Source organism: Muntiacus reevesi, chromosome 10 (assembly GCF_963930625.1).
Source record: "Muntiacus reevesi chromosome 10, mMunRee1.1, whole genome shotgun sequence".
NCBI lineage: Eukaryota > Metazoa > Chordata > Mammalia > Artiodactyla > Cervidae > Muntiacus > Muntiacus reevesi.
This window is the reverse complement of record NC_089258.1, coordinates 40,197,000-40,224,781: the sequence shown is the minus strand read 5'-3', so window position 1 is coordinate 40,224,781 and position 27,782 is coordinate 40,197,000. Positions and strand designations below refer to the sequence as shown.

Genomic DNA, 27,782 nt, shown 5'->3' with positions numbered 1-27,782 from the left:
TTCTTCTGGTAAACCTCAGGCTTGTATCGCTAGCTCCTCCTCTGTATTGGGGAGGAGAGTGTCTGACCCTGTGAGGTCAAACAAGGACTGTCAGCACTGATTATTCAAATCAGCAGAAGGGTGGTGACTTGTTTTTTTCTTTGATTTAATGACCTGGGGCATGTTTCTTGCTTTTATTTAGTTGAGCAGGCCTGCTTCATTCCTCAGTGTTTCGGTAGCTTTCCTGAGGTCTCCTGAAGTTCCCTGGGTTTGCTCGCCTCTGTATTCCCTGGGGGCTCAGTCAGTAAAGAGTTCGCCTGCAGTGTGGGAGGCCTGGGTTTCGTCCTTGGGTTGGGAAGGTCCCTCAGCAGAGGACATGGCAGCCCACTCCAGTATTCTTGCCTGGAGAATCCCTTGGACATGGGAGCCTGGCGGGCTGCCGTCCACGGGGCTGCAGAGAGTCGGACGCGACTGAGCGGCTAAGCACGGCGCAGCACGTGGTCCGCTCCGGGGCTTCTGCAGCTGCCTGCGTGGTCCTCCCACCTGTCCCTCGCGGCGGGGCTGAGCCAGGCTCGTGCTGGGCCGAGGCTGCTCCCTTAGCGGAGCTGGCGCTCCTGGTTGGCCACGGTCCGCTCCTTGGTGACTTCGTGGACTGTAGCCTACCGGCCTCCTCTGCCCAAGGGATTCTCCAGGCAAGAGTGCTGGAGTGGGCTGCCATTTCCTTCTCCAGGGGATCTTCCCGACCCAGGGATTGAACCCAGGTCTCCCGCATTATAGGCAGACGCTTTACCGTCTGAGCCACCGGGGAAGTCCGCTTAAGGTAACTAAAACACATCAGTTTTATTGAAGTATAAGTTAGACGCAGCACGACAAGTTCATGTTAAGTACAGTTGGATGACTTTTTAACCTCCCGTTGACTGTGCGATGCTTTCAGAGTGAAACCCCAGAGAGCAGTCTTAGTCCTCTTTCCAGGTTTTGGGGGGCATTGCCCCCACGCTGCCTGGTCCCCGCTATGCTCAATTGTTTTCGTCCTTTTGGAGTGCCATGACAAAACGCCACGGATGGGCAGCTTGTGAACAGTGGAAATGTGTTTCTTACAGTTCTGGAGGCTGGGAGTCCGAGAGCCAGGTGCCAGCGCGCTTGGACCAGGGTCCTGGTCTGGGCCTTGGGCTTCTTGCTGTGCCCCCCGGTCCCCGGCCCTTGGGGTCTTCCAGCAGCTCCAGTCACGCTGCCGCTCATGAGGGCTCCAACCTCACGACTCTATCTCTTCCCAAAGGGCCCCCCTCCGAATCCTAATCCCATCACCTTTGGGGGTCAGGGTTTCAGTATAGGACTTGTGTAGGTGGACAGGAATTTTCAGACACTAAATCCGCTTTGCTAGATGCTTCAGCTGCTGTCCGCTCACATCTCCCCTTCACCTCCTGCGCCCAGGAAGCTCTCACTCAGACTTCCGAGCCGCTGCTCTTTCTGTCCTCTGAGGCGCTTTCCAGGCCTAGCTGGAAAGACTCTTCTGAGGGTCCTCTAACAAAATGCTAATGCTGAATGTTTTTTTTTTTAAAGTAATCATAGCCACTGTTGTTCGTTGAGTGTGCCTGGAGCCAGGGAGCATTATAAACAGCTTATCTTCATTCCACATAAGCGAGTTGTCCCCACTTTATAGCTGAGGAAATGCAGACTCAGAGGTTAAATAGCTTGGCTGAGGTCAGGGAGCAGTTCCCACGGGGTAAGCGGTAATTCGGTGACCCAGAGAGGGACGTGCTCCGCTCTTCCTGAGGGGGCCTGGCTGACCGTGGCCGGTGAACGGGTGGGCGTCCATCAGGCGGGGGTGGGAGCAGAGCTGTGAGGGGGTTCCGGGTAGCCGGAGTGCGAGGGGCCTCGAGCCTCAGAGCGGAGGTCCGTGGAGAGGGTGGCCGTCAGCAGGGCCGCTGGCTGCCTTGGCCCTTAAGCCAAGGCCTCGAGTGCCTTGCCGAAGAGTTGGACCTTTACCTTGGCAGCCAGTCGGTTTTACACGCTGCCCTGAGCAGCCTGGGAGAGACGCTCTCTGTTCTCAGGCTCACTGCGGTGGTTCTGCTTCACTGGTCCCATTTCCCTGTTTCTTTAGTCTTACTGCCAGATTTCCTTGGGAGAGAAGATTTCATGGTCCACCCCCCCTGCCCCCACACACCTGGCCCAATTTCACAATCCGTGGCGGTTGCTAGTGGGGGCTGATGAAAGTCTGAGCAGGAGGGTGGCTCGATCTGGCCGTGGTCTGGCTGCTGAGCGGTGGGTTGACCGTGACCAGGCTGGAGGTGAGGGGCCTGCCGAGGCCCCGTGAATTCTGGCCCTTCATCTCCCACCTGCAAGATGCAACTCCTCAGTCCTTGGACGTGTCTCCTTTGAAGGTGTCTGGCCCCGTTTCCTACCTCCTCCTGCTCCACTGAGCTAAGGGAACAGCTTAGAATTAATATTTAAATTGTGTTCTCTTTCAGACTGATTGAGGAGTTGAAGCTGTCTTTGAAGAGCAAAGACGCTTTAATTCAGTGCCTTAAAGAGGAGAAATCTCAGATGGCATCTCCTGATGAAGCCGTGTCGTCTGGAGAACTCCAAGGACTTTCTGCTGCTCTGAGGGGAGACAGGGAGGGGGAGGCTGAGGTGAGGCGCCGTCACACAGCTGGGGGGGCTTTAGTTACCCGAGCAGACCCCCCAATGGGAATGAGTGCATATCCGGTCCCTGAAGCTCACACGCTGGCCTTCAAAGTACCAGGTCCCTGTTGTCAGCTGAGGAATCAGCGGAAATCCTCCTTTGCCGGGGCCCTGGCAGTTCTTTTCTTTGCAGCCTCGGGTTTTTGTAGCGTTGGTTAAACATACAGTCCATACCTGTACGCCTCTGTTTACCATGTGTTAACATGCTGTGGCCTGGGAACTTTACTTTCATCCACGGGGCTTTTTGTAGGGTGGTGTCGTGGTACAAGCCTGTTTTGTCACTGGGGATAGAGACAGGCTTGAGGCCAGCTCTGGTCTGAAGCTTCAGAGGCGGTGGGGAATGGGAGTAACTTGCATCGGGGCCTGGCAGCACTCGAAGCGGGTCAGCGCTGCACCTTAGTTAATCTTGGCGCCTTGCGAGGTGGAGGTCATGGCCCCCTCGTTGAGTGTGGAAACAGCTCAGAGAGTTCTGTTCTCCCCGACTCCAAGAGGTGGGTCCCTGGCTCAGACCCCGCAGCCCCCGGGCCCCCTGCCCTCGGCCCGGGGCTCCCACGGCCGGCTGTTTTGAAGCAGGTAGGCAGGCCTGGGTAGCAGGTAGCCCCGGCAGAAATCTTCTGGTTCTGGTTGGACCCAGGGTGACTGTGGGTCCGTTCGTGCCCGGGGACGCGTCGAAGTGCATGGAAGTGGAGCAGGCTTGTCTTTGTCCTAACCCGGCCGTGAACCCCCCGCCTCCTGGCTGCTTTCTGGCTGTGGCGGGCCTGTGTCTGCCCCTCCGCCTGGCGCCTCTCGCCCCCCGTGTGCTGTGCAGTCGTGGCTTTTGCCCCATCCGGCAACTCCTTGGTCCGTGCTCCATGGGGCTGGTGGTCAGCCAGCGGGGGTTACTTGTCTTTATGTTCTTCCCTCGGGCAGACTTCAGGTGAAACATACGGAGTGGATGCTTGGGTTCATGAGATCCTCAGCAGCGGGAGACAGAAAGTAAACGAAGTGCTCATTCTCGCTGTTCTGGGGGAGCTCCTGGTTCGTGGGTTCCTTCTGGGCACCAATGAATACCTTTTCTTAGGCTGCGCAGATGGAGCGGGAAAAGGAGAGAAATCGCTTTGAAGAGAGGATCCAGGTATGTTGATACAATTTTGAAAATGTCTTGAGGATGTATCCTTCGGCTTTTTTCTGAGTGCAGCAGGTCATTCTGTGTGACGGTAGGTGTCAGTCGTTGAGCGCCACTGCCTGCCAGTTAAACCTCGGGCACATGAGAGAGGGTTTGGTAACCTCGGCGATGCCTTGGTGGAGTGGGCATTCCCATTTTGCAGATGTAACACTTGAGGCTCAGAGAGGCGAGGTCCCATCCCCAGGGTCACAGACTTGAAGAGGTGTAGCAAGGATTTGGACCCGCCAGTCTGACTGAAGAACCCCTGCTCGGGGGCCCCCCAGTCACAGCAGCTGACGTCTGAGTCACACCTGCAGCAGAGAAAACGCTTTCATGTCCATCATCTCATTTGATCCTCACAACAGCCCGGGAGGGAGGCAGTGGTGATTAGAAATGAACTCAGACTCTAAATGTGTATATTCAGTCTCCATCAAACCAGATTCTCTGCTAGCTTTTGTAGCATTAAGGAGTGAAATTAATGATCTGGTATTTCCCCCAAATAACCCGGTACGGTTTCTGAGGCGCTGCTGTGACTGAATCCAGGCTCCAGAAGGCACTCGAGTCCTTCCCGTGGGAGTAGCTGTCATCATCCTAACTGATTTGATTCCCTTTCTCCACCCATCCCCATCGCCGTGAGCGGTAACACGGTAACTGGGAGCTGATGCCGCGATGCTCAGCGCTACTTGGAAACATTAATCACAGGTTGACAGGAAGAAGATGGAATAACTGCGTTTGAGTGTGCTCTTAAAGATATATTTACAGTGCATTTTGGTTAGAACGCATCAACTTAGTGAATCTCTTTCTAATCTAATTTAGGCACTTCGGGAAGACCTGAGAGAGAAGGAAAGAGAAATTGCTACGGAAAAGAAAAATAGTTTAAAGAGGGATAAAGCCATTCAGGGTCTAACCATGGCATTAAAGGCGAAGGAAAAAGAGGTATGTTGGATACACCCGAAGTGAGATTTTTCTTTGTTAGCTTCTGTGACTGGCCTGTCTTACCCTAAATTTTTAGCTGTAGATATAAAGTTTATAAGAGAGCTGAGATGAGTGCGGAAAGTAGGGGAAGGGTTGTATTGTCTGTTACAAGTTCTGTGGAGGCTAATCCAGGGATGTCCAGTATGAATGTAATGTGAGTTACAGATGCAATTTAGAATTCTCTAGTAGCCACATTGCAGTAAAAAGAAACAAGTGAGGTTCGAATATTGTCCTTTCACCATGTCAGCCAGAAAACAAAAATAATAATGAGGTAGTTACCATTTTTAAACTCAGACTTTTGTCTTTGAGGTCCGAATAGGCTTAGCACATCTCAAGTCAGACAGACCTCATGTCAAGTGCCCAAGAGCCCCAGTGGTTAGTGGCTACCGTGTTGAAGAGTAGGTCCAGCCCTTTGAAAGACAGTAGAAAATTGCGATAGCGGTGTTTTGGGAGACAAGGCCGTGACTGACATCTCACCTGGTGTTCACAGGCTCCTCCGCATTGGTCCATTCTAACCAGACCCAGCACCTCCGTCCCCGCCCTCATCCCGCCGTCAGGCTCCACTCTCTCTCGCTTTTGTCTGCGTTGGTGGTACCACCGTATCCCCGTCACCCCAGCCGGAATCCCCCTTGACTTTTGCTCCCGGCTTGCTGCCCTGGGGATCCAAGGTGGTGACCGATGGTTCTTTGTGTTCTTGGGGTTGTGAGGATCGTGATCTATTACGGATCAGTCACTGCTCGGCACAGATGCAGAGAAGAAAGCGAACCTCTGCCGGCAAATCTAGTGGAGACAAAAGGCGGCGTGAGGTGTTGTGACTGAGGGACGCGCAGGGGCCTTGGAGGTGGAGGGAAGCGGGCCTGGTCCAGCTCAGAGAGGGTGTGGGTGCGCCACCGCAGGCGCCCTCAGTGACTTCTGGAGCTCCTGAGCAGCGCGGTGGAGTGCCTCCTCTGGGAGCAGGTGCCTGGGCTGAACCTCAAAGGAGGACCACGCGTTAGCTGGGAAGGCAGGTGGAGACGCGGAAGGCATCTCGTGCAGAGGAGAGAACATGGGTCAGAGCATTGAGTTAGGAAAGAGCTCCTTGTATGTTTGCAGAAGCAAAACAGTTGAAGCTTGTCTGAGCGTCAGGTACAGAGCTTGAGTGAGGAGAGGAGGGGCCAGAGAGGTCGTGCGTGCGGGGCAGCGGTGCTGGCAGAAGTCGGTGGCGGAGCTGCTCGGGGAGCAGCTGGAGCAGGAGGGGCGTGATCGTGCGCCCCTCCCAGGGGGTGAGACTGCATCCAGACGGGGTGGCCGGAGGGAGAGGATGGGGCAGGGAGGCCAGGAGCTGAGGCCAGCCCCCCCAGTTCAGAAAGCCTGAGTCAGCAGTGATCACAGCAAGTGGGGGGGGTGGGGCTTATTTAAGAAGTAAAATTAGAAATAATGAAAAATGAGAAGTAGATCTGGGGAAATTTGGTGATTAGATGTAGGACTTGAGAGAAGGAGCAGCGCAGGGTGACTTCCGGCTGCGTGCCTGGGGTTGTGGTGGTGCCACCAGCTCCCTCACAAGCGTGGATCCTGGAGGGTCATGGGGAGACGGGGCGGCCCTGGCGGCGAGGAGCCTGTCTGTGGGGGTTCAGTCATGAGGTTGTGTCTGCCTCTTTGCAACCCCGTGGACTTTAGCCCCCCAGGCTCCTGTGTCCACGGGGTTTCCCAGGCAAGAATACTGTTTACAAAATGCCAACTCCAAGGAGCCCATGGACTGTTCAGGTGAGAAGTCCAGGAGGCAGGTCGACATGCCAGTCCCAAACTTGGAGAAGGCCCAGGCCTGAAGGTGTGGATCTGGGAGTCAGTCTTCTACACTTGTGAGGGAAATTCTGAGAGCTGGTCTCTTTACCCAAGGAGAGCGTAGGGTGGGAGAGAAGGCGGAGCCTTGGGCTGCAGGGGTTGACAGTTTTCACGAATAAGAAGAGGAAGGTGGCTGGAGGATCAGGATGCTGATAACCAGGAATCTGGGGTTGGGGAAGCCAAGGAGGCAGGAGCGTGAGCAGCCACTGGTGTCAGCCGCAGCGGAGGCTTGGTTCTTAATTGCAGTCAGGGTTTGTCTCGCGTGTTGGGAGCTCAGGACCCAGCTGAAGGCGGAGCTCGCCGTTGTGCAGGGCCCCAGGTGGTGGGGCAGCTCTGGCTTCTCGCAGAGGCCAGGGGGTGGCTGGGGAATTCCTGGCTGACTCTGGGCCATAGGAGAAGGTCACTGGAGGGGGCGGAGCTCTGGGAGGAGCCAGGCTGGGTGGCGTGGTGGGTCATCTCTGGAAACAGTAGTATCGGGTTGGCTAAAAAGTTTGTTTGGGTTTTCTGTAGGATGGTTAGAAAACCCCAAGGAACGTTTTGGGTAACCCAACAGTAACCCTCAGCGTGAGCAGGACATTAAGTTAGCACCTGTACACGTCACAGTGTTCAAGCGTAACAGTGAGTGTGGCATCCTCGTGTTGCTGTTGAGGGGGTGAAGTCTCGGGGAGGTGAAATGCCTCTCCTAACATCGTCCAGTTAGCAGACGAGAAGTCCCATACGAGAAGTCCCGCTGTTCTGATTGCAGAGCCCTCGGCGATAAGGGCTCCCAGTTCAGCAGGAATGGCATTGGGCAATGCAGAGAGAGGAGATCCCAGTTGCATGCCTGGCTATTCTTCCTTATTTTTACCCAGATTGAAGAACTTAACTCTGAAATCGAAGCACTCAGTGCTGCCTTTGCTAAAGCCAAAGAGGCCCCCCAGAAAGCACAGACCCAGAAATTCCAGGTAAGTGTTGGCTTTGTTTGAAGTGGTCCTCCCTGTGATCCTCACCCCTGCGAGGTCAGAACCGTGCCGCTAGAAGGAGCCCAGGGAGCTCTGAGGGGCCGTGAGAACAGACTTGGCTCAGCCTGATGGGAGGAGCTTCTCCCGCAGCTGTGGGCCACTCGCCGGCCCCGTCCTCAGCCTGATATGAAGACGGCGACAGCTGTGCCCAGTGCCGCGAGTGCTGGGCTGAGGGCCGAGGGCCCAGGCTCAGGAGTTGGAGTAGACTGTGAGATGTGTGGATCATCTTATCTAACCGTCACAAGCCTGTGGGGAAGCCAGTATTGGAGGGGTTTTAGAAGTTTCAGCAAGGGCACACAGCTGATTGACTGTCACACAGCTTTGCAAGGGCCAGGGCTTACATGCAGCAGTCGCTGATCCTAACAGCTGGCCTCTGTTGAACATACACTGTGTGCCCAGCCCTGTGCCGCACGGATCAGCCCAGCGAGTCTGCCCAGCAGCCCCCCGAGGTGGGCCCTGTTCATACCCTCGTTCACTGCAGAGGAAATCCAGGTCCAGAGTTATCAGGGAGCTTGCTCAGGGTCACCGTGGTGGAAGGAGCTGGGATGTGACCCGGAGTCGGTCTCACGCCTAGCCGGTGCTTCCCCTGTCCCCCCACCTCCCCTCTGAGCCCGGCTGGCCCGGGCTTCCTGCTCCTGGCCAGGTGTCTGTTCCAGGCCTTGGTTAGCTGACCTCCCTGTTCTCTTTTTTCCCTCCAACATGGGACTGCAAGGACTTGTGCTGGTCATCCTCCGATCTTCCCTCTCTCTTGTTAATTACACTTCTGTATTTGGAATTAGCATTTTCTTCCCATGTTATACAGTGTTTACCTGCTACTAATAACTGGTTAATCGGTAAAGCTCCATCATCTGATGAAGCCCATGCCACCTTGAAACTCTCTGCTCCCACTTCTCCCGCTCATGTTGTTTTTAGTTATAAAGTAGAAGTTAGGAGTTAAAACTAATTTAAGACTGGTTGGTTCCTCAGATTCATATCCCATGCCTTATCTTTTCAGAGCCTCAGTTCACAGTAAGAGTAACTGAAGTAATTTGGTTTCAATCCTGGTGTACTGCAAGGAGAGATACATTTCTCTTTTGGGGCTTTCAGCCTTGCCTTCCCAACTATTTTGGTGGTGGTTGATGAAATGGAGTGAAGATTATACTTTGCACTGAGTTTTTTTTTTTAACTTGCTTAGAAATTAGCAAGCCTTAAAAGCTGAATTCTCAGGAAAACCATGCGCATTACCCCTTCCTTAGGGAAAATATACACTGGCGGTTGGTAAGCAAAGAGCAGATATCCTTATAAGAGCCGTGATATTTTACTTGCTCTTGGCCCTTGAAGGAAAGAAAAGGCTTATACATTTAAATGTTACCCTGACTTGTTACGTGTTTTTATTAGTTTCATAACTCAGTCCTAAAGACTGTCAGGGTGATTTCTGAGGTCTTGTAGTTCAGTGTCGGCCAGGTTTCTCTTGAGAAGTGTGAAGAGCAGACACTGCCGAAACGCCTCAGGTTCTGCCGGGCTTGTCGGCTGCTCAGAGAGCACTCATCCATCCTTCGCCGTGGAGGTGGAGCGCCCACCTGTTTGACAGGCTGCCGGGACTTCAGCTCAAGTCTGACTCCCAGCTCCGTGCTCTTTCTGCTCTGATCATGTGTGTGAATAGACACGTACCAGACCCAGGCTCGTCCATTACAAGGTATATATAATTTGAATATTGCTCAGACCCTTGAAAATGCACTGTCCTTCACATTGGGGGACCCTTTTGGGACGTTACGTGATTAGAACTAATTGTGGCGTCACAGCCGGAGCCCACAAGGTTGGCGTTGAGCCTGACAGCGCAGCCGCGGTTAGTGGGATTCAGACTCGGATTCTGGCCGCAGCGCGGAGACGTGGATTCTGATCACAGGGTGACTGAGCATTGCAGTGCGGCCTGGCCGTGCTCCCTCTGAAGCCATTTGAACAATGTATTTTCAGATTGGAAGCAGTGTTATGCCTCCTCCACCCCCTGCTTGGCTTTATAAAACTAAAATTACACATTGCAAGAAATTCATAAAACATTTTAAAGGGTGGAAAGAGGTTGATAAAAGTCACCAGTAAAATCACATCTGAGGATATTCACTGTTAACACCTTAACTCTTTCAAAGCACATATATATATATGTATCACCTTTGAAAAATTAAGTAGCATTATTATGTATTTTGTTCTGTAGTCTTTTGTTTTCATGTAACATTCTTGTAATAGCAGCATTTATAGATCTAACCAGTCCTGATTTTTTTTGTTTTAGATCTAGCCAATTTTTAAAAAAACACTGTTTTGAGGTAATTGTAGATTCACATGTGAATTTCTGTCTGCTCTTTACCTGGTCCTCCCGCAGTGAGCGTCTTGTCTGACCGTAGGACAGTGTCATAACCAGGATGTTGGTGCAGTCTGTTGTCCTCATTCAGGTTTCAGCAGTTTGACATCACTCACTTGTGAGTGCGTGCGTGTGTGTGTCTGTCTGTGCTTTTTATACAGTCTTTTTAAACAGCTGCATATAGTCCGTTGTATGTATCATATTATTTTTACTGGGAAGAATGTGGGGTGGGAAATGAACTTGCCTCTGACTCTGCTTCACCAACTTGTCTCGTCTTGGGGAAGGTATTTGAACTCTCCAGTCTGCCTACACATCATAAAATCCAGATAGTCACAGTTAGGTCCCCTAGTCCTTACCAGGGTTAAATAGAATGTGTATCTGGGCACAGGTAGTAACTCAGTAAACGTCAACTCATCCTTAAGTTGGGTGATGTAGTTCTGGCATAAAAGTACGGTAGTGTTTGCTTTGGTCTGTTTTCAGATTCTGTTAATAACACACACGTAGCCTTTAGCTTGAGGAAACTCTCCATATTATCTGTTGATTGAAAGACAGTAGAGAAGGTGATGGAAGAGGGGGCCTAGATTTATTTATCCTGCACCAGCTGAAATGAGACCGTATGTTATCATCTTTTACCTTTACAGCAATCCTGTGAAATAGCGATCAGTCTCACAAGTAAGGTAACGAACTTTAGAGAAACTAACGTCTCCCTGGTCACACAGCCTGAACTGGCCTCGGAACTCTGGGCCTTCTGCTCTTTTTAGCGAACTCATCATTTTTACACTGTGGAGAACAATTTGTTTAATATTATTTGGGCTTTAGTTTCTGACCGTGTCTCACTGGGCCAAATATTTGCCACCTGTTCATTAGGCACTTGGGTGATGAAATGGACTCCAGAAGTCAGGGTATCATGCAGGAGAAGGTTAAAAAAAAAAAAAATCTCTCCAAAGAAGCTTTCCAAAGGGCCGTCTCAGAGAAACTTAACACGGCAAGTATTTTTATGAAATGAATCAGTTGTATGAATTTGAGTTCTTTGAACACAGTTTTTTTAAAGAGGCTTTGTGTTGTTATTTACATGGTTTTCCCACAGGACTTTGATCACTTTATTAATATCTATTATTTAAATAACAACCATTGCTGCCCTATATTTAACAAGCTCTGAACTGGTATTCTTATCTTTAGCCTTCCCCCATTGAATTCAGTCTTCTTTTAATTTTTTGTAGCTTATTGGTGTTAATTAGAGTCTTCCCTGGAATGGGCGAGGTGGAAAATGCCCTGGAAAGGGCATGGGCTCTAGAGTCGTTTGAATCCCAGGTTTAGTCCCTTATGGTCTGAAGACAGGCCAGTCATTTAACAGTCTGAACCTTAGTGACTTAAAGAGGGATGATAATGTGTATTTTGTAGGGTTGGTATGCTGCTGCTGCTAATGTGTCCGACTCTGTGTGACCCCATAGACGGCTGCCCACCAGGCTCCGCCGTCCCTGGGATTCTCCAGGCAAGAACACTGGAGTGGGTTGCCATTTCCCTCTCCAGTGCATAAAAGTGAAAAGTGAAAGTGAAGTCGCTCAGTTGTGTCTGACTCTTCGCGACCCCATGGACTTTAGCCTACCAGGCTCCTCTGTCCATGGGATTTTCCAGGCAAGAGTACTGGAGTCATTGCTTTCTCTAGGGTTGGTATGGGAGACAGAAATACAATACTTGTAAAAGTGCCTGGTTTAGACATTCATGTGTTATCAGTGCTTAATAAAAAGTAACTATGAAAATTGTTCAAGGTGAGCATTTTTCCAAATCAGTGTTTATCGTCTTTTTTGGGGCAAATAAGCATTGCCCCAGTTATTTTGTGGGGTGAGGTGGAACGTGACCTAGGCTTTCGCGTTGCTTCTGTTTATTTCAGCTTTAAAGGAAACTGAAAGCAAAGCCTCTGTAGAGCCCACTTTGGAGCTTGACTGGAGTTCTCCCTCCGTCTTACCGAGGTGCCGTGTCCTCGACAGTAGTTGGGGAAACGTGGGACCAGGTGGCCGGGCTGTCGGGGCCCGCGGACAGCAGAGCCTCTGCACCTCCAGAGCGACTGTGGTTGTAGCCCGCCTCTGTGAACACCTGGGGCTTTTCTGTCGATGGAGGCAGAAGTAGATCTCTTGGGACGGCCCAGAAGCTGGGGCCGGTCCCTTTGTGCTATAGTCAGCGTCGAGAGCTTGATAGCTCAAGTGTCCCTTGCTCTAAAATTTTTAATCTTGTTCTCAATCTAATTCAAAAGACACATTTTAAAAGAAGTTTATTTTCTTCTATTATGAGTAGTATATAATTTTCCCCCTGAAGATTACAAAGAAGGAAAGAAGGGAAATCAGGTAATCACCCAACCACTATTAATACTTTGATGATTCTCCTCCCTGGTTTTCTTCTGGCATAGCTTTTATTTTTTAGCTCGTTTGCAGTTTGATTTTCTGGTTTTCTTTTTTATATAGCATCATGACTTAGAAATATTCCTGTATTATCAGTTCAGTTCAGTTGCTTAGTTGTGTCTGACTCTTTGCGACCCCATCAGCTACGGCACGCCAGGCTTCCCTGTCCATCACCAGCTCCCGGAGCTTGCTCAAACTCATGTCCACTGAGTCTGTGATAGCATCCAACCGTCTCATTCTCGGTCGTCTGCTTCTCCTCCCGCCTTCAGTCTTTCCCAGCATCAGGGTCTTTTCCAGTGAGTCAGTTCTTGGCATCAGGTGGTCAAAGGATTGGTATTTCAGCTTCAGCATCAGTCCTTCCAGTGAATATTCAGGACTGATTTCCTTTAGGATGGACTGGTTGGGTCTCCTTTATAGTCCAACTCTCACATCCTTACACGACTACTGGAAAAACCATAGCTTTGACTAGATGGGCCATTGTCGGCTTTTTAATATGCTGTCTAGGTTGGTCATAGCTTTTCTTCCAAGGAGCAAGCGTCTTTTAGTTTCATGGCTGCAGTCACCATTTGCAGTGATTTTGGAACCCAAGAAAATAAAATCTGTCACTGTTTCCATTGTTTCCCCATCTATTTGCCGTGGATTGATGGGGTCGATGCCATGATCTTTGTTTTTTGAATGCTGAGTTTTAAGCCAGCTTTTCCACTCTCCTCTTTCACTTTAATCAAGAGACTCATTAGTTCCTCGTCACTTTCTGCCATAAGGGTGGTGTCATCTGCATATCTGAGGTTATTGATATTTCTCCCGGCAATCTTGATTCCAGCTTGTGCTTCCTCCAGCCCAGCGTTTCTCATGAGGTACTCTGCATATAAGTTAAATAAGCAGGGTGACAATATCCAGCCTTGACGTACTCCTTTTCCTGTTAGGAACCAGTCTGTCGTTCCATGTCCAGTTCTAACTGTTGCTTCACATATTATCAGCTCTTTGTAAATAATGGTTTTAAGATTTTATCGTGTGACTTTGTCATATTTTATTCTTTTTCATATTCTTGCACGCTTAGGTTATTTATTTTTTATTGTTCTATGTAATTCTGTGATGAATGACTGTATATAAAGTTTTCCCCCCTTATATTTTGAATTCTTCTCCTGAGATTGAATCCTAGGAATGGAATGACGGGGATGGCTGTGAACCTGTTTGCATGTTGTGCACGTACTTGATGTCTGCAATCTGTCCACAGGGGGTTCTGTCAGCGTACACTCCGGTCACTGTATTTCTTGGCTTCTGGATGCTTGGCCAGTTCTGGAGAGGTGATTGATAATTGTGTCATTTCCCAATGAGCTCGCCAGCACTGGGTATTCTCATTAAAACAGTCTCCCTTGTTATATGAAATCTCATTTTTAATTTGCTCTTTTGGATTATTGGTGCGTTATGACATTTTTTCATATGCTTGATAGTCACATACGTATTTTCTCTGCTGAACTGTATTAATGAAATAAACCTGTTTTTGATACGTTTAGACATCTAACTCTGCTGAAGTTAAAGCCTCTTGTGGTGGCGGTCAGTTACCCGACCGACCATTCCTTTTTCTCTGGATGACTCTGGGTTGGAGCCGTCCTAACAGAGATGAACATTGCTCGTGCTTGACTCCATCTCTGCCTTTTAAATAAAATCCTTTATCTTCTACCTTTTAAAAATAACAATTTTTTAAGCTATTATAGAAGTAACATGCTCACTAACCCTATATTTGAAAATACAGAGAAGTAAAGAAAAAAAATCATGTGTTCCCACCCCACCAAAGAGAGTTACTGACATTTGTGCTTTTCTTTATCATCTTAAAAAAAAGAAAGTCCTTTTACACGATAACTGTAGCCTTTCCCCCCTGATATCAACATCATAACATGAAGAATACCCTGTGTTATTTCAAAACCTTCATATAATTTTTCTTTGGGTTCTGAATGTTATTTATGTTAGTTTCCACGCCCCCACCCGCCGGCCCTGAGGGTGGCCAAGGAGCACCTGTGCCTTGGTTTGTTCACCGAGCTGTGACTATCAGCCCAGCTCCCCCCCACCCTCTGCTTCTAGGGGTCTGAAGATTACGAGGCTGCTCTGCTAGAAAAGGCAGCCCTTTTGGCTGAGCTGCACTCAGAAAACCTCAGCAAGAGCGCAGAGAACCACAGACTGCGTAGAAGCATTAAGAAGGTCACCCAGGAGCTGAGCAGCCTGCAGCAGGAACGGGAGAGGCTGGAGAAGGCGCTGGAGGCAGCCCACCAAGAGAGGAGCAAGGGAGACCACGCCATGCACGTGAGTACCGCCGCTGGCCCTCTGGAATCGGGGCGGCAAGCCTGGGGGCTGTGTGGCCGGCTTTGGTTTTAGGGAGATAGATAGTCATCGCTGAGAAGTTAGAAAAACCCCCAAAATAGAAAATGTTTCACTCATCTTCTCATCACCTAGAAATGACCGGTCTTACGTGTTTGATGTTCTGGTCCTTTTGTTCTCTCTCTCTCTCTCACACAGACACGGACACGCATGTGCACATTATTAGTATCGAGCGGAAAATGCATTTTTAAAGTTTTCTGGCCATGCGGCATGTGTGATTGTAGTTCTCTGGCCAGGGAGTGAACTCGAGCCCCCGACATTGGAAGCGCAGAGTGCTAACCGCGGGGTCACCAGGGACGTCCCTGAAAATGCATTTCTGTGTCTGTTTTGCTTTTTATTCCTCTGTTTTGGTGTGTGGCCATTATGAGTTTTCTTGAGAAACATTTTTTTTTAAAATATGTGAACACAGTGGTTCATCGCTTGAATGCGCTACAACTTATTTAACTTGTTCTTACTGTAGGGTGTGTAGTTCATCGCACTCTTTTTGTTTTATAACAAGTGCTGCGAGAAACATCATTGTACATAAACACTTAATCAACTGATTATTTCCTGATAGAGGCATAATTACTCGGTCAAAGACTATGCATATTTTTAATGCTGTTTTATAGATACATTAAAATTTTTCTCCAGGAAGATTATACCACACTCCTTAGAGGAGAGTGATCTTTTTAAAAGACTGCTCTATTTAGCATTGTGTGCTAGTATTTAAAAAAATTCTCTCTGAATTTGGTAGACAAAAATTCTCTCTTACAGTTTCTATTATATTTATTTTTTTTGAGAGCTTTACTCACCTGGTGTTATATCACCATGTTTTGTTTATTTTCACTGCTGTGTGCTGCTCTAGCGTGTGAGTTTATGGTTATTTATCCGTTTACTGTGCATGGAAATTGGGGCTGAACCTTGTCTTTGGCCATCGTAACTGACAGCCTGTTGAGGCAAACACATGTGTTTTCTGTTGTGATTTCTGTCATATCTAAATGTCAGTATTCAGCATCCTTGGAGCCGGACATGGTAACCCACTCCAGTATTCTTGCCTGGAAGATAGGAATACTTATCTTCCAGGGGACAGCCCATGGGGCTGCAGAGTCGGACACGACTGAGCACACGCACGTCATGTTTCACATTCAGTATCCCGAGAGTCACATCTAGGCGCCAGGCCTTGGTGCAGTCGGGCAGGTTGGGCTCTGAGGCTGAGTGGTCACTGACAGTCAGGTTGAGTGAGTGCCCTGCACGGGGGCCTGGGGCAGGTCGAGTCATGGGAGGGCTCCAGGGAGAGCCCGCAGGTTCCAGGGTCCTCTGGGGGCTGCCCTTAGCAGGGATGGGGTATCAGGATCCATAGTTTGAGGTCCAGATGCTGACACCAATAAGAGGAGTGAAACATCACTGTTTGTCTATTTTAACAGAAATTTCAGTAGGCAGCAAGAGAGCAATAATGGAAACTTAGGGGAAAAAAAATGTCGCCTGAAGTTCCACGACCCTCCTAGTATCACCCTTCAGCCCTCTGCACGGGGGGCCCCAGTCGGATCAGACTGCCTGTTGTCTGGTCACCTGCTTTACCACGAGCAGCCCCCCTGAGCCTTTCTCTCTCATGGCCATCTCCCCGTGTTGTGTAGGCTCGAGGGCAGTCCTGCTGAAGGCTGCCTACGCTTCATCGAGTAGATTTCACACGATTTACTTGATAATTTCCTGCTCTCTCGGACAGTTTGCCCGTTTCAGTAATAACCGCAGAACACATCTTTGGGCAGTAAGGCATTGTTTTCTTAAAATCCCAAGGATCTGAGGAGTGAGATCACTGGGCCAGATGATACAAATATTTTACACTAGTTAATCACGCTGCCAAGTTACTTGTTCAAAGGGCTGGATTAATTTATGCTGCCACCAGCAGTATTGAAGTCTACCAGTTTATTGCATGTTATTAAAAAACCTTTTTCTCGTATTTATGCAGTGTTGTTGAACAGCAAATGTATCTGGGCTAGATGCTGATGGAAATATGTGGCACGACCTCTGAATGTTTTAGTTTTTTCTTAAGGGAGATGAAATTGTTATACATGGCAAAATGCAAAGCAGTGGAAAACCCAGAGCTAATTCATGCAGCTTATGTATTCAGTGCAGAAGATCCTTGTGGCAGAGAGTAGTCAGGAAAACTTCCTAGGACAGCAGTCCCCAAACTTTTGGCACCAGGGACCAATTTCCCTGGAACACAGTTCTTCCATGGACAGGGGATAGGGGGGATGGTTTGGGGATGATTCAAGCTCACTACATTTATTGTGCACTTTTATTTATTGTGCACTTTATTTTTATTATTGTAACATCAGGTCCGCCTCGGTCATCAGACATTAGATTGTAGGGGCTGGGGACATTCCTTGCTCTTGGAGGAGATGACACTCAAGTTGAGTGATCAGTGTGAGATTTGAGTCATGTGGCTTTATAGATGAGTAAAGAAAAGACTGGCCAGAAGGGGTCCTTCTGTAGAGGTCAGTTTTCATAATCAATTCTTAGATCCTTCGCTGTAGGATAACTTTTTTTCTCCCTTAGTTTAGTTTATCCCCTCTGTTCCCCACTATCACTATAAAAATGTTTATTCAGTAGAAATTGGATTTGGGGGCTATATAGGCATGCGCGTGCACGCACACACACAAACCTGTAAAATATGTAATTGTTTCTTTACCTTATAACTTACTCTTGGTAAACATTTGAAATGGCTGTATAACTGTATATCAAGGGGGTACGCTGTAAGTTATTTACCTATCTTTGTATTGTTACACATTGTTGGCTCCATAATTCACTTATTCATGAAAGCCCTGATGCTTCCTAAAGGAATTTTGTACTGCAGTTGATAAGAAGATTTCTAAATAATATGCATACATCTTCATAAGGAGGCAAGGAATGCTTGGCAGGAAGTGGAAGGGGCATATGACGGGGAGAGGGAGGGATTGGATCAAAGTCTACTCTGGGTGGGAGGTTTTCTTTTTTTGCAGGGCCAGAAACTCAGTTCCTTAGGGAACTTAAGCAGAAAAAGAAGTGTATTACCTTGGATAACTAAACACCTGGAAGGACAGAGCTGACAGGAACTCTGCTAGGACCGAGTCTGTGTCTTGAGAGCTGGCTTCTGTTTCTAGCGTCCGCTTAACTCCAGCTCCGAGCACTTGGACCCACCACTGCCAGGCCTGGTGGGATGGCCACTCCTCAGTTTACTGCAAGAGAGGAAGGAGGACTCTCGCATCATCCCCTGGTCAGGAGGCCTGAGGAGCGAGCTACCGAGAGGTTCAGCTCGGGTCGCAGGCTCGCTCTTCGTCAGAAGTGCGTGCGTGCAGGCGTGAGCTCGCGCTCCGCATTGGCGGCCTCCCCCAGAGCCCCGTGTTGGGAGGGGATCAGCGCTTCCCCGAGAGAGCGCGGCTGTCTTTCAGGGCCCTGGTTGCCAGCGCCTCTGTGTTCGCCTCAGATGCGCAGCCTGTGACTCAGCATCCTTGCGTCTCATCCCGGCTGCTTTGCTACGTTAAGTCCTACTTGTTTCTTACAAGACAACCTGGCCGTGTTTTTTCTTTGTGGTGCAGGTATTGTATCACAGCGGCATCTCTACTTCCGGCTTCATCCCAAGAGTTCACCGTGTCCGTCTCATCAGTGTGTTCTGTGCCCGATCCTGGGGGCGCTGGCTTGTTCAGGGTCTGGGGAGATGTGCTGGGGTGACTTTACCTTATGGGGCAAGGATGCATGCAGAGGTAGAGCGTGGCCCACCAGCCTCGTGTGTCTTATCAGCTGCTTCTGTTGACTAAGCTCTTTATTAACTAGGGCCTCCCACGCAGCAGCTGCTGTTGCCGTTGCTTTTGGACTGAAACAAACAGAAACCCAGGCCTTTTGGTGGCCCCTGTGTCTGGCTTGGCAAGGGAAGGGACTCCATTCCTGCATTCAGCCACTCCGGACGCTTTGTGCAGGCCCGCTGCTCGGCCTGGGGATGGCTCCCGAGAGGAGATAGAGCTACCCGTGAGAGCATAGAGCAGGACCAGAGAAGGGTCCCGGGGAGAGTGACCTGTGAACTAGTGCTGAAGTGTGAGTTGAAGGTCATGATGTAGGCACGGGAGAGGGGGTTTTGTGCAGGAGACGAAGGTGCACAGGTGTGGTGTTTGGCGGAAGAAGAGTTTGGAGCGGTAGTGGATGGTGCTTTAACCTGGAGAGAGAGCGGATTGTGGAGGGCCTTGTCACAGTTTGGGGGTGTGGACGTGACCCCTAGGCAGTGCGGCCCCCTTGAGGTGGACTTAAGGAGAGGATTGTTAGGGTCAGGTGTGCAGTTTAGAGAGTCTTGTCTGATGGACGTCTGGAGAATGGCTTGGCTGCAGGGAGCCCGGAGACAGGAAGATGAGAACAGGCGCATGGCCTCAGAGACCGGCTCTGAGAAGCCAGGGCAGAGGGGAAAAGAGAAGGAGCCTGCTCCTCTGCCATGGGGCTGCTCAGGGGCGGCTTCTGGGCTGGCCGGGTGCGTATGCGAAGCCTTCCCCACCGGGACGCTTGAATAATCAGCATTTACTAGAACTCCCCTGCCTCCCACAGGGAGAGCTGAAAAACAGTGGTAAGAAAACATGTTCCCTAGTAGACAGCTGGGGGACCTGAGTCACAGCACAGGGGCCTCAGCCAGCGCCCTGTGATGGGAGGGAGGGAGGGAGGGGGTGGGGAGGCTCCGGAAGGAGGGGTGTGTGTATCATACGGGCCTCCCTGGTGCCTCAGCTGGTAAAGGATCCGCCTGCCGTGCGGGAGACCTGGCTTCGATCCTTGGGTTGGGAAGCTCCCTGGGAGGAGGGACTGCTACCCACTCCAGTATTCTGGGCTGGAGAATCCCATGGACTCCAGTTCACGGGGTCACAAAGAGTCGGACACGACTGAGCAGCTGTCACTTCACTTTCACAGCTGATTCACCTTGTTTTAGGGCAGAAACTAACAAAATAGTAAAGCAGTGATGTGTGCTTGGTCGCTCAGGAGTATTCCAATAAAAAAGAAAGAAAATCAGTGCCAAACATTGGTCTTTTTCTCAGTTCACATTCAGCTCAATCTTCAACATCCTTTTTGATAGTGAAAATTGGTATCAGAGTGGTAGAAATAAAGCAAATATGATTTCTTAGGTGTGGATTTCTTTGGAGTACTTTGCAGTTAATAAAAGGACTGCCTGTCTTCCCCTTGGTGCTCACAGCCCTGCAATTGGGCATAGAACAAGTTATTCCCATTTTACAGATTAACCAAAGGCTCAGAATTTAAATGACTTTTTAAAAAAAGAATTTAAATGGCTTGATCATGGTCACATAGAAGAGGATAAATAATGTGACATGGATCCAGGACTGTGGGCTCTTTTTAGTTTCAGGACTTTGCCTAAGATACTATGCTGAGGCTATGGCAGACCGTCAATATTTATGTTAAGCATACTGTGCTTTTGGCAAAAAGGAAGACTGATACAATTTCACCTTTTCAGTGGACCACAATAATTTGTTTTTAAGGCCACCCAACTTGTATCTGGGTTACTTGAAGCTTTCAAACTTGTCTTTTCTTTCTGTGTTTCAGAAACATTTTCAGAGGTTTATGGACAGTCATAAAATTAAATGCATTAGGTCACAAAAATGAGGGCGACGAGTGGAATGGAATCAGGTGAGGCAGGAGAAATACCTGCTGTGGTCGTAGTCGCAGTGCTCGAGGCGGGACTTAACGTCCAGCGGGTAGTTCCTGGCAGCGACAGTAAAAAGGGAAATTCAGTTACCAGGTCTACTGTCTGTAAAGATGAAGACGTTAAGATAAAGGGACAGCCTTTGCTGGCGCTGAGGCCCAAGGGAAGTATTGCCTCTGGTGGGTTTCTATAGAGTTCTCTGAGCAGTAAGTGGAGCCCTGACAATGCCCCATTCAATGAAAGCAATTTGCCCAGGGCCGGATCTGTGTCGTCCAAGTTGGGTAAGCTTATAAGTATTTAGGATTTCAGTCCCCGGGACTGTCTCGCTGTTTCCCATTATTCTCGTTTCTTGGACAAGAATTACAGAATCAGTGGGAAATAACACTGCCGCCCTGTCTCGAGACGATCTCTCACGCGAAGCCTTTGCGGCGGGCCCCTGTCGAGTGGGTCGGGTCGAGCCAGCCTCTCTTGGATGTGATCGAACCATCCGGCGCTCGTGCCAGAACCGCGCACTGCCGCCTCTCTGTGCCCCTCCGAAGCATTTTGGAGGGAGACGGTGCCTGTCTGAAAACGCAGCTTGGATCGAGGCGTCTGAATTCGCGGTGTCTGATGGTGCGTGAACACCGAGACGTTTGGCCGGGAGAGTCAGTTCATTGTTTGTTGCTTTGTTTTCATTGCCTGTGATTGCAGTGACCCGGTGCTGGGCACCTCAGCATGTGCTGTCGTTTGCAGTTTGCGCATTTGTTTATTCAAGGGACAGTTACCAAGTATTTGCACTGCTGCGGGCACTGTTGGTAGGCTCGAGTGAATCCAAGCTCAGCCTCTACCTCGGGAGTCCTGTTCATGAAAAAGATAAAACAAGGTCAAAAAGTGAGGGTCTCACAGATAGATCCCCTTCATTGTATTACACCTCCTCGCCAGCAGAGGGACCCATAACTCTTTAAAGAAATTCAGGAGGCCTTTGCAGAAAACAATCAGACCCCACCCCCGATATTCCCAAGTCGATGTTCTGACTGTGATGTTTAAAATGTCCTAGCTTCATGGAGAAGGCAATGGCAACCCACTCCAGTACTCTTGCCTAGATAATCCCATGGACGGAGGAGCCTGATAGGCTGCAGTCCATGGGGTCGCTAGGAGTCGGACATGACCTGAGCGACTTCACTTTCCCTTTTCACTTTCATGCATTGGAGAAGGAAATGGCAACCCGCTCCAGTGTTCTTGCCTGGAGAATCCTAGGGACGGCAGAGCCTGGTGGGCTGCCGTCTCTGGGGTCGCACAGAGTCGGACACGACTGAAGCGACTTGGCAGCAGCAGCATTTTATGAGGTTGTATTGGACAAGGGCATATGTATCTCAGGAGGGGAGCAGAAAGTCACCCATTTTGCAGGGATTTTATGAGACCTGAAGATTAAGGAACTTTCACTGCTATTCTTACCAGTTTCATGTCTGTTAATGTTTTGTGATCCTCAAAGGCCCAGTGTTAGTGAATGCAAAAACCAGGGTGAGGAGACATGTCCATGCCTTGGGGTAGGTTGTTCTTCACTTGCTTCTCACCGATCCTGTCCATCTTTCCCTCGTGAATTCCAGAACACTGAGCGCTGTTCTGGAGTTTCAGGAGGGGACTTCATGCTGTCAGAAAGCAGGACAGCATGGGCCCCCTGCAAGTGGACAGTCAGGGCATGATGGTTTAACTCCAGACACCCAGAAGGGCTCAGGTCCAGATTTGGATAACTATATATCCACACTGGAGACTCTTATTTTAACAAAACCAAATGAAATTAACTCAGGAGTTATGACCCAACCTTTCCATGAGGCAATCAAAGGAGATCCTACATCAATAAACACTGCCCCTGTCACCCGTGGGGAAAAAAATAAAAATAGAAATAAAATGTCCTAGCTTCTGTGGTCTGGGGCTTCCCTGGTGGCTCAGATGGTAAAGAATCTGACTGCTGTGTGGGAGACCAGGGTTTGATCCCTGGGTCAGGAAGATCCCCTGGAGAAGGGAGTGGTTACCCACTCAAGTGTTCTTGCCTGGAGAATCCCATGGACAGAGGAGCCTGGCGGGCTACAGTCCCTGGGGTCACAGGAGTCAGACACGAGTGAGTGACCAACACTTTGACCTTTTCTGTGTCCTGACAGGGTTCCTGCCTGGTCTCTCACATCCTTGCTCTCACGTCTCTGGCTTCGATAACCTCGTTTGGCTGTGGAGACTCAAGGTGCTTCTGTGTGTGTGTATGTGCGTGCACACGTGTGCATGTGTGTGCACACGTGTGCATGCGTGTGTATGCATATGTATGTGTGCACACACGTGCGTATATATGTGTGTATGTGTGTATGTGTGTGCGCACCTGTGTTTGCGTGTGTGCACGTGCATGTGTGTGTATGTGCGTGCATGCCTGTGCTTGTGTGTATATGTATGTGTGCACGCACATGTGTGCATATGTATGTGTGTGCGTGTGTGTCTGTATGTGTGTGCATACATCTGTATGCGTGTGTGCACGTGTGCATCTGTTTGTGTGTATGTTTGTGTGCATGTGTGTTTGTGCATGTGTGCGTGTGCGTGTATGTATGTGTGTGTGTATGTATGTGTGTGCGTGTATCTGTGTGTATGTATGTGTGTGCATGTGCTTATGTGCGTGCATGTGTGCACATGTGTGTATGTATGTGTGTGCGTGTGTGCACGTGTGCGTCTGTTTGTGTATGTGTTTGTGTGCGTCTGTATGTGTGTGCATGTGTTTGTGCATGTGTGTGTATGTGCATGTGTGCGTGCGTGTATGTGTGTGCATATGTGTGTATGTGTGCACACGTGTGCATCTGTGTGTGCATGTGTTTGTGTATGTGTGTGCGTGTATGTGTGCATGCATATGTATGTATGTGTGTGTGTATGTGTGTGTGTTCATGCGTCTGTGTGTATGTATGTGTGTGTGCATGTGTGTGTCTGTGTGTATGTGTGTGTGTGTGCATGTGTGTGTCTGTGTATGTAGTGGAGGACAACAGAGGTAAATCTTGGTTTCACACTTGCTGCCTCTGGTTCAGGCGTGCTGTGTGCTGCTCCGGGTGAGTCGGGGGAGGAGAGGAGCAAGTCACAGTCTTTTCCTTCTCCTCTGAAGACCCCGGTTATTAGACGTTGGTTTAGCCTGTTCCCCAGACTGTCTCGTAACGCTCTCGCCTGTTATGAGACCTGTCACCTGCTACTCTGACAAGTGTGTGCTTCAGAACCTGGGCCCTCAGCTCTGCAGGGATGCGTTTACTGGCTACAGCCCCAAAATCTAATTAAAGTTGTATCCGTCACCCAACTGGCTGATCCCGTGTGCTTTGACAGGCGGGTTTGATTCCAGGGAGGTTCAGCCTCAGCCTGTCTGGTCTCCTCGCAGGTTTGAGGATGGGTGACTCCAGGTGAGCTTGCAGCAGCGCTCAGGACGTCTCTTGGTGAGCTGTCATCCAGAGCTGGCGCGTGGAGACGGCGTCTGTAGGCTGTCGGCTGCTCGGTCAGGGCTGAGACCGCAGGCCTGAGGTGGTGTGATCTGTTGTTGTTCAGTTGCTAAGTCCTGCCTGACTGACTGCAGCGCGCCAGCCTTGTCTGTCCTCCCCTATTTCCTGGAGTTATTTTCACCAAGGGTCAAAACGCCTCTTCTGCCAATCCCCAGCCTTTGTTTTTTAAGGACAGGTGTGAAGATTTTGAATCGGTGTCCTTGTCGGATGTGCAGTTTTAATGACCTGTGTGAGAGAAGTTTAGTCTTTGCAAATCCCAGCTCCTCATAAGAGAGGCAGAATGCAGAGACTTGGGAGTCAGACCCCATTTGAACTCTGGCTCCACCGCTTGCAGCTGTGGGTCTGGGAACCAGCTACTTGGCCTCTGCAGACCATGATGTCCATTTCTTCTTAGAAAACCAGGCATTAGTTGTGAGGGTTCTTTGAGAAAAGATACAGCGCTTAGCCTAACACCTGGCACATCACCAGCGATTAGTAAGTAGTAACCGTTCTGTTGATGGTCTTGGGCGCCAGACATGTAGCAGTTTGGTGGGTGTCTCTGGGACACGGGGGAAATGGTGGCAAACTCAGGTTGGAATCTCAGCATCAGCAGGTGCTTAACTCTGAGCTTCTAAGTCAGTAACTTAATTCTTCTAAACTTACGTCTACTCCCCTAAAATGGGGTTGATGACGTCTAATCCGGAATTAAATAATGGATGATAAAATGCAGGGCAGGAGAAAATGCCTGCTGTGGTTCCCGGCACGCAGAGGGCGGTGCTCGGCACTTAGGTTCCTTCTCTTGCCTCCTCTTTTGCTGCCTTTTAAGTGAGAGGCAGGTGCTGGCTCAGGACTTGGGGTGACAAAGCGCGGTCCCCGAAACTCTGCCAGATCCTGCTGGCTAGTAAGTGTGGTCTGCCCTTTCACCAGTCAAGGCAACAAAGCCGTACATTCCTTCTTTGATCAACAGTCACCTCTCCTCTGGAGAGAGTGGTGGTGCGTTCCTTCCAACCCACTGATTCCTCTGGGGGGGCGTCAGAACCCTTTTCAGTGACAGACCCTGGGGTGTGTGTGGCCCGCGTGGGGCTGCTGGCTTTGAAGGCCGTCTCCATCACTTCTCATCGGGAATTGCTGTCGTCTTTCTGGGGCGCAAACAGAGAGACTTTCCTTTATCTCAGGCTTGCCCTGTATAATTTTTGTGCCAGGCCCTGTCCTGGGCACTGAGGAGACAGGACTGAATCAAGTCAGACGCAGTCTCTGAAGGAATCTAGTAGAGAAATACAGCGGAAACGCAGACAAGAGCTGATTAAAGGTGAGCGTGATGAGTGCTCGTGGAGGGCTGGCCCAAGAGATTTGGGAGCACGGAGGAGGGATCTGCTGAGAGAGGAGGGGAGGGGAGGCCTCACAGAGGACGTGGGTGTGAGCGGAGACCCGAAGGACAAGCCCCTGAGTGCCTGGAGGCCGGGGTGGGCATGGGTTTCCGGCAGAGGGAAGGCTGGGTCGAGGGTGGCGGTGTCGGGAATGAGCTGGCTCGGGGCGCGGGCGGGGCTGGGGGGAGGCCAGGTGTGCCCCGTTGCATCGCTGGGTGAGGTTTAGAGATGGTGGTGCCTGGCCTGGTGCCGACACCCCAAGGGGTGCGCCCCGACCCCTGCGCAGTCTGCGCGTCCCCGCCTTTGTCCGTGTGTCCGCCCCCGGCTCCCCGGTGAAGCCGCACGGAGCCCGCTGCTCAGAATCACGCTGCTCGCGTGGGGACTGATCTCCATGGCGTGGACTGTCTCATCTCAGTGGTCTCCGTTTATTTTTTGAGCGTATGAATTCTTAGTTCGTCTTCCTTGGCGGCTCAGACAGTAAAGCGTCTGCCTGCAATGCGGGAGACCCAGATTCGATTCCTCAGTCGGGAAGATTCCCTGGAGAAGGAAGTGGCAACCATTCCAGTATTCTTGCCTGGAAAAGTTCATGGATGGAGGAGCCTGGTGGGCTACAGTCCACGGGGGAGCAAAGAATCAGGCACGACTGAGCGACTTCACTTCACTCATTCTTTGTCCGAATAACTCTTCTGGAGAGAAAACACGTAAAGGCAGGGCTGCTCAGGGTGAGTCGCGCTAAGAAGCCGGCAGCCCCTCTCTCCCCCCACGCCCGCCTCCTGCCTCGGTCCCAGGAGCCACGAGGCTCCGCAGAGTGTGACGGGAGCACCAGTATCTTCTGCTCTTTCTGGAAGTTCTTACACCGCTGAGTTTCTCTACCTCATTAAGATTTTAGCGAAGTTTCTATTGTACGTTTAAAGGTAACCACTGACAAGCTTTCTCACAGTGAAGCCTCCTGATAAGATGGAAATTTGATGGATGAAAACCTTCTCATTCTCCATCTGGCTGGAGATAAAACAAACTAGCTGCCTGGCGAAGGAAGTGTGAGGGCCTGCCTTTTCATTTCTAATGTGACTCTAAGATTATAGGGATATTTTATTTTTCTTATAATCCACTTAAAAAAGGAAACACCTGCTCTAAGAGATCCTCTGATATGCAAAGGCAGTGCTCGGCTCGGTGCTGGGAATCTTCACGTCGAGGGGTGTGGCCCATGTGGGTGGAAATTGAGGCCGCTCTGCTGATGGCGGCGTGAAGGCTTGCTGGGGCCACTCATTGTGAAGGGTGGCGGTCTGGTGTAGGGTAGGGGGTCTTCAAACTTTGTCCCCTCGTCTCTTTGTTTAGAAGCAGATAGACAGATGTATCTGCAGATTCCTGCGTTAAAACCCATTATGAACTTCCGTGCTTTCCTCCAGCCAACTGACTCACTTTCTGGAGGAAGGCCCGGGAGCGTGCAGTTACTTGGTGCGGACAGCCGGTCAGGCTGGGGCATGGCTCATCCGAGGGCTTCGTTCGCAAGCTCAGTTTGAAGAACCACTTGTTTAGTGAAAAGGACACAGATAAACCTGGTTTTGAATCTGGATTCCGCCCCTTTTCTCCTTCGGTTAAAGTGCTGGAGCTCTCTGAACTGCAGTTTCCTGGTTGGTGGAGTGGGTGTTGTCAGAGCCTCTGCTTTGCAGTCTGGCTGCTGTGAGGATTGGAGGAGGTGCGATGGATGTCAAGGCCCAGGGCTGTCCAGAGGGCCATGGGGGTTCGTAGGAAAAAGTGGTGGGTAGGATTTTTGGAGGACGATTGCAGAGGGCCAGAGGAGTCGGAGGGCTTTGTGGAAGGGGTGGCCCTGGGATTGGCCCTTGTCAGAAAAGCGTGCTGTCTCCAGGCAGAACTGGGGAGGTTTTTATGATTTTGTTTCCTGGTGGGGGCGATGGATGGAGAGAGGCGGGGGCCTGGAGGGCTGATGGAGCAGTTGGGTGAGATAAAGCCAGGAGGGAGCCCCCTGAAGGGAGGCCAGAGTGACTGCTTGTTAGGGCAGCTTCGTCCTGCAGTTCACTCGGAGCTGCCGAAGGTTCAGGGCAGAGGGGTGAGGATCAAAGGAGGGCGTGTGTTTTGGTGGGTGAACCAGAGTCCGGAGGGCACTTAGACTGTGGCTGCAGTTGAGCAGACGGGGGCCGCGGCTGAAGGCAGTGTGCTGGGCTGGGGGACGAGGGGCTGAGCTGCGGGAGGAGTAGGGGGTCGTTCTCTCTCTGCCCTGACTGCTTCAGCTTCAGCCTGCCTCATTTTAATGCCTCCTCCAGGAAGGAGGAGGGGCCCTTCCGGTTAATCAGAGTCCAGGGTCTTCATGGGGCTGTGGTTTGCTCACTGCTGGGTTACTGTACCCTCGGTTAAAAGCCCAGGTTTCAGATCCTGTGGCTTTCCTGTTGCTGGCTTAGCTGGCCCTGGGCCTGGCTGGGTGGCCCGGCGTCCTCACTTGCTCAGTCATCTTGTTTTTCCACTTCTGCCACTACTTGAGTAAGACAACTCAGGCAGCTACCTTAACCCCCTGCGTATCCCCACTGCTCACCACCCCCCCTAAAAAAGAACAAACCGGCCCTCAGCTTTGTTAGAGAGACC

General features: G+C 50.3%; 1 protein-coding gene across 7 annotated transcripts in view; it reads left to right on the top strand.

The window, feature by feature from the left end:
* CDK5RAP2 (CDK5 regulatory subunit associated protein 2) overlaps window positions 1-27,782 on the top strand; it is a 175,220-nt gene that overhangs the window by 44,405 nt on the left and 103,033 nt on the right. For all 7 annotated transcript variants that reach the window (XM_065946987.1, XM_065946992.1, XM_065946988.1 and 4 more), the window contains 5 exons: window positions 2,448-2,610; window positions 3,722-3,775; window positions 4,622-4,741; window positions 7,453-7,545; window positions 14,410-14,628. In XM_065946987.1, the coding sequence (XP_065803059.1) occupies window positions 2,448-2,610; window positions 3,722-3,775; window positions 4,622-4,741; window positions 7,453-7,545; window positions 14,410-14,628 (649 nt within the window). The remainder of the gene's footprint in view (window positions 1-2,447; window positions 2,611-3,721; window positions 3,776-4,621; window positions 4,742-7,452; window positions 7,546-14,409; window positions 14,629-27,782) is intronic.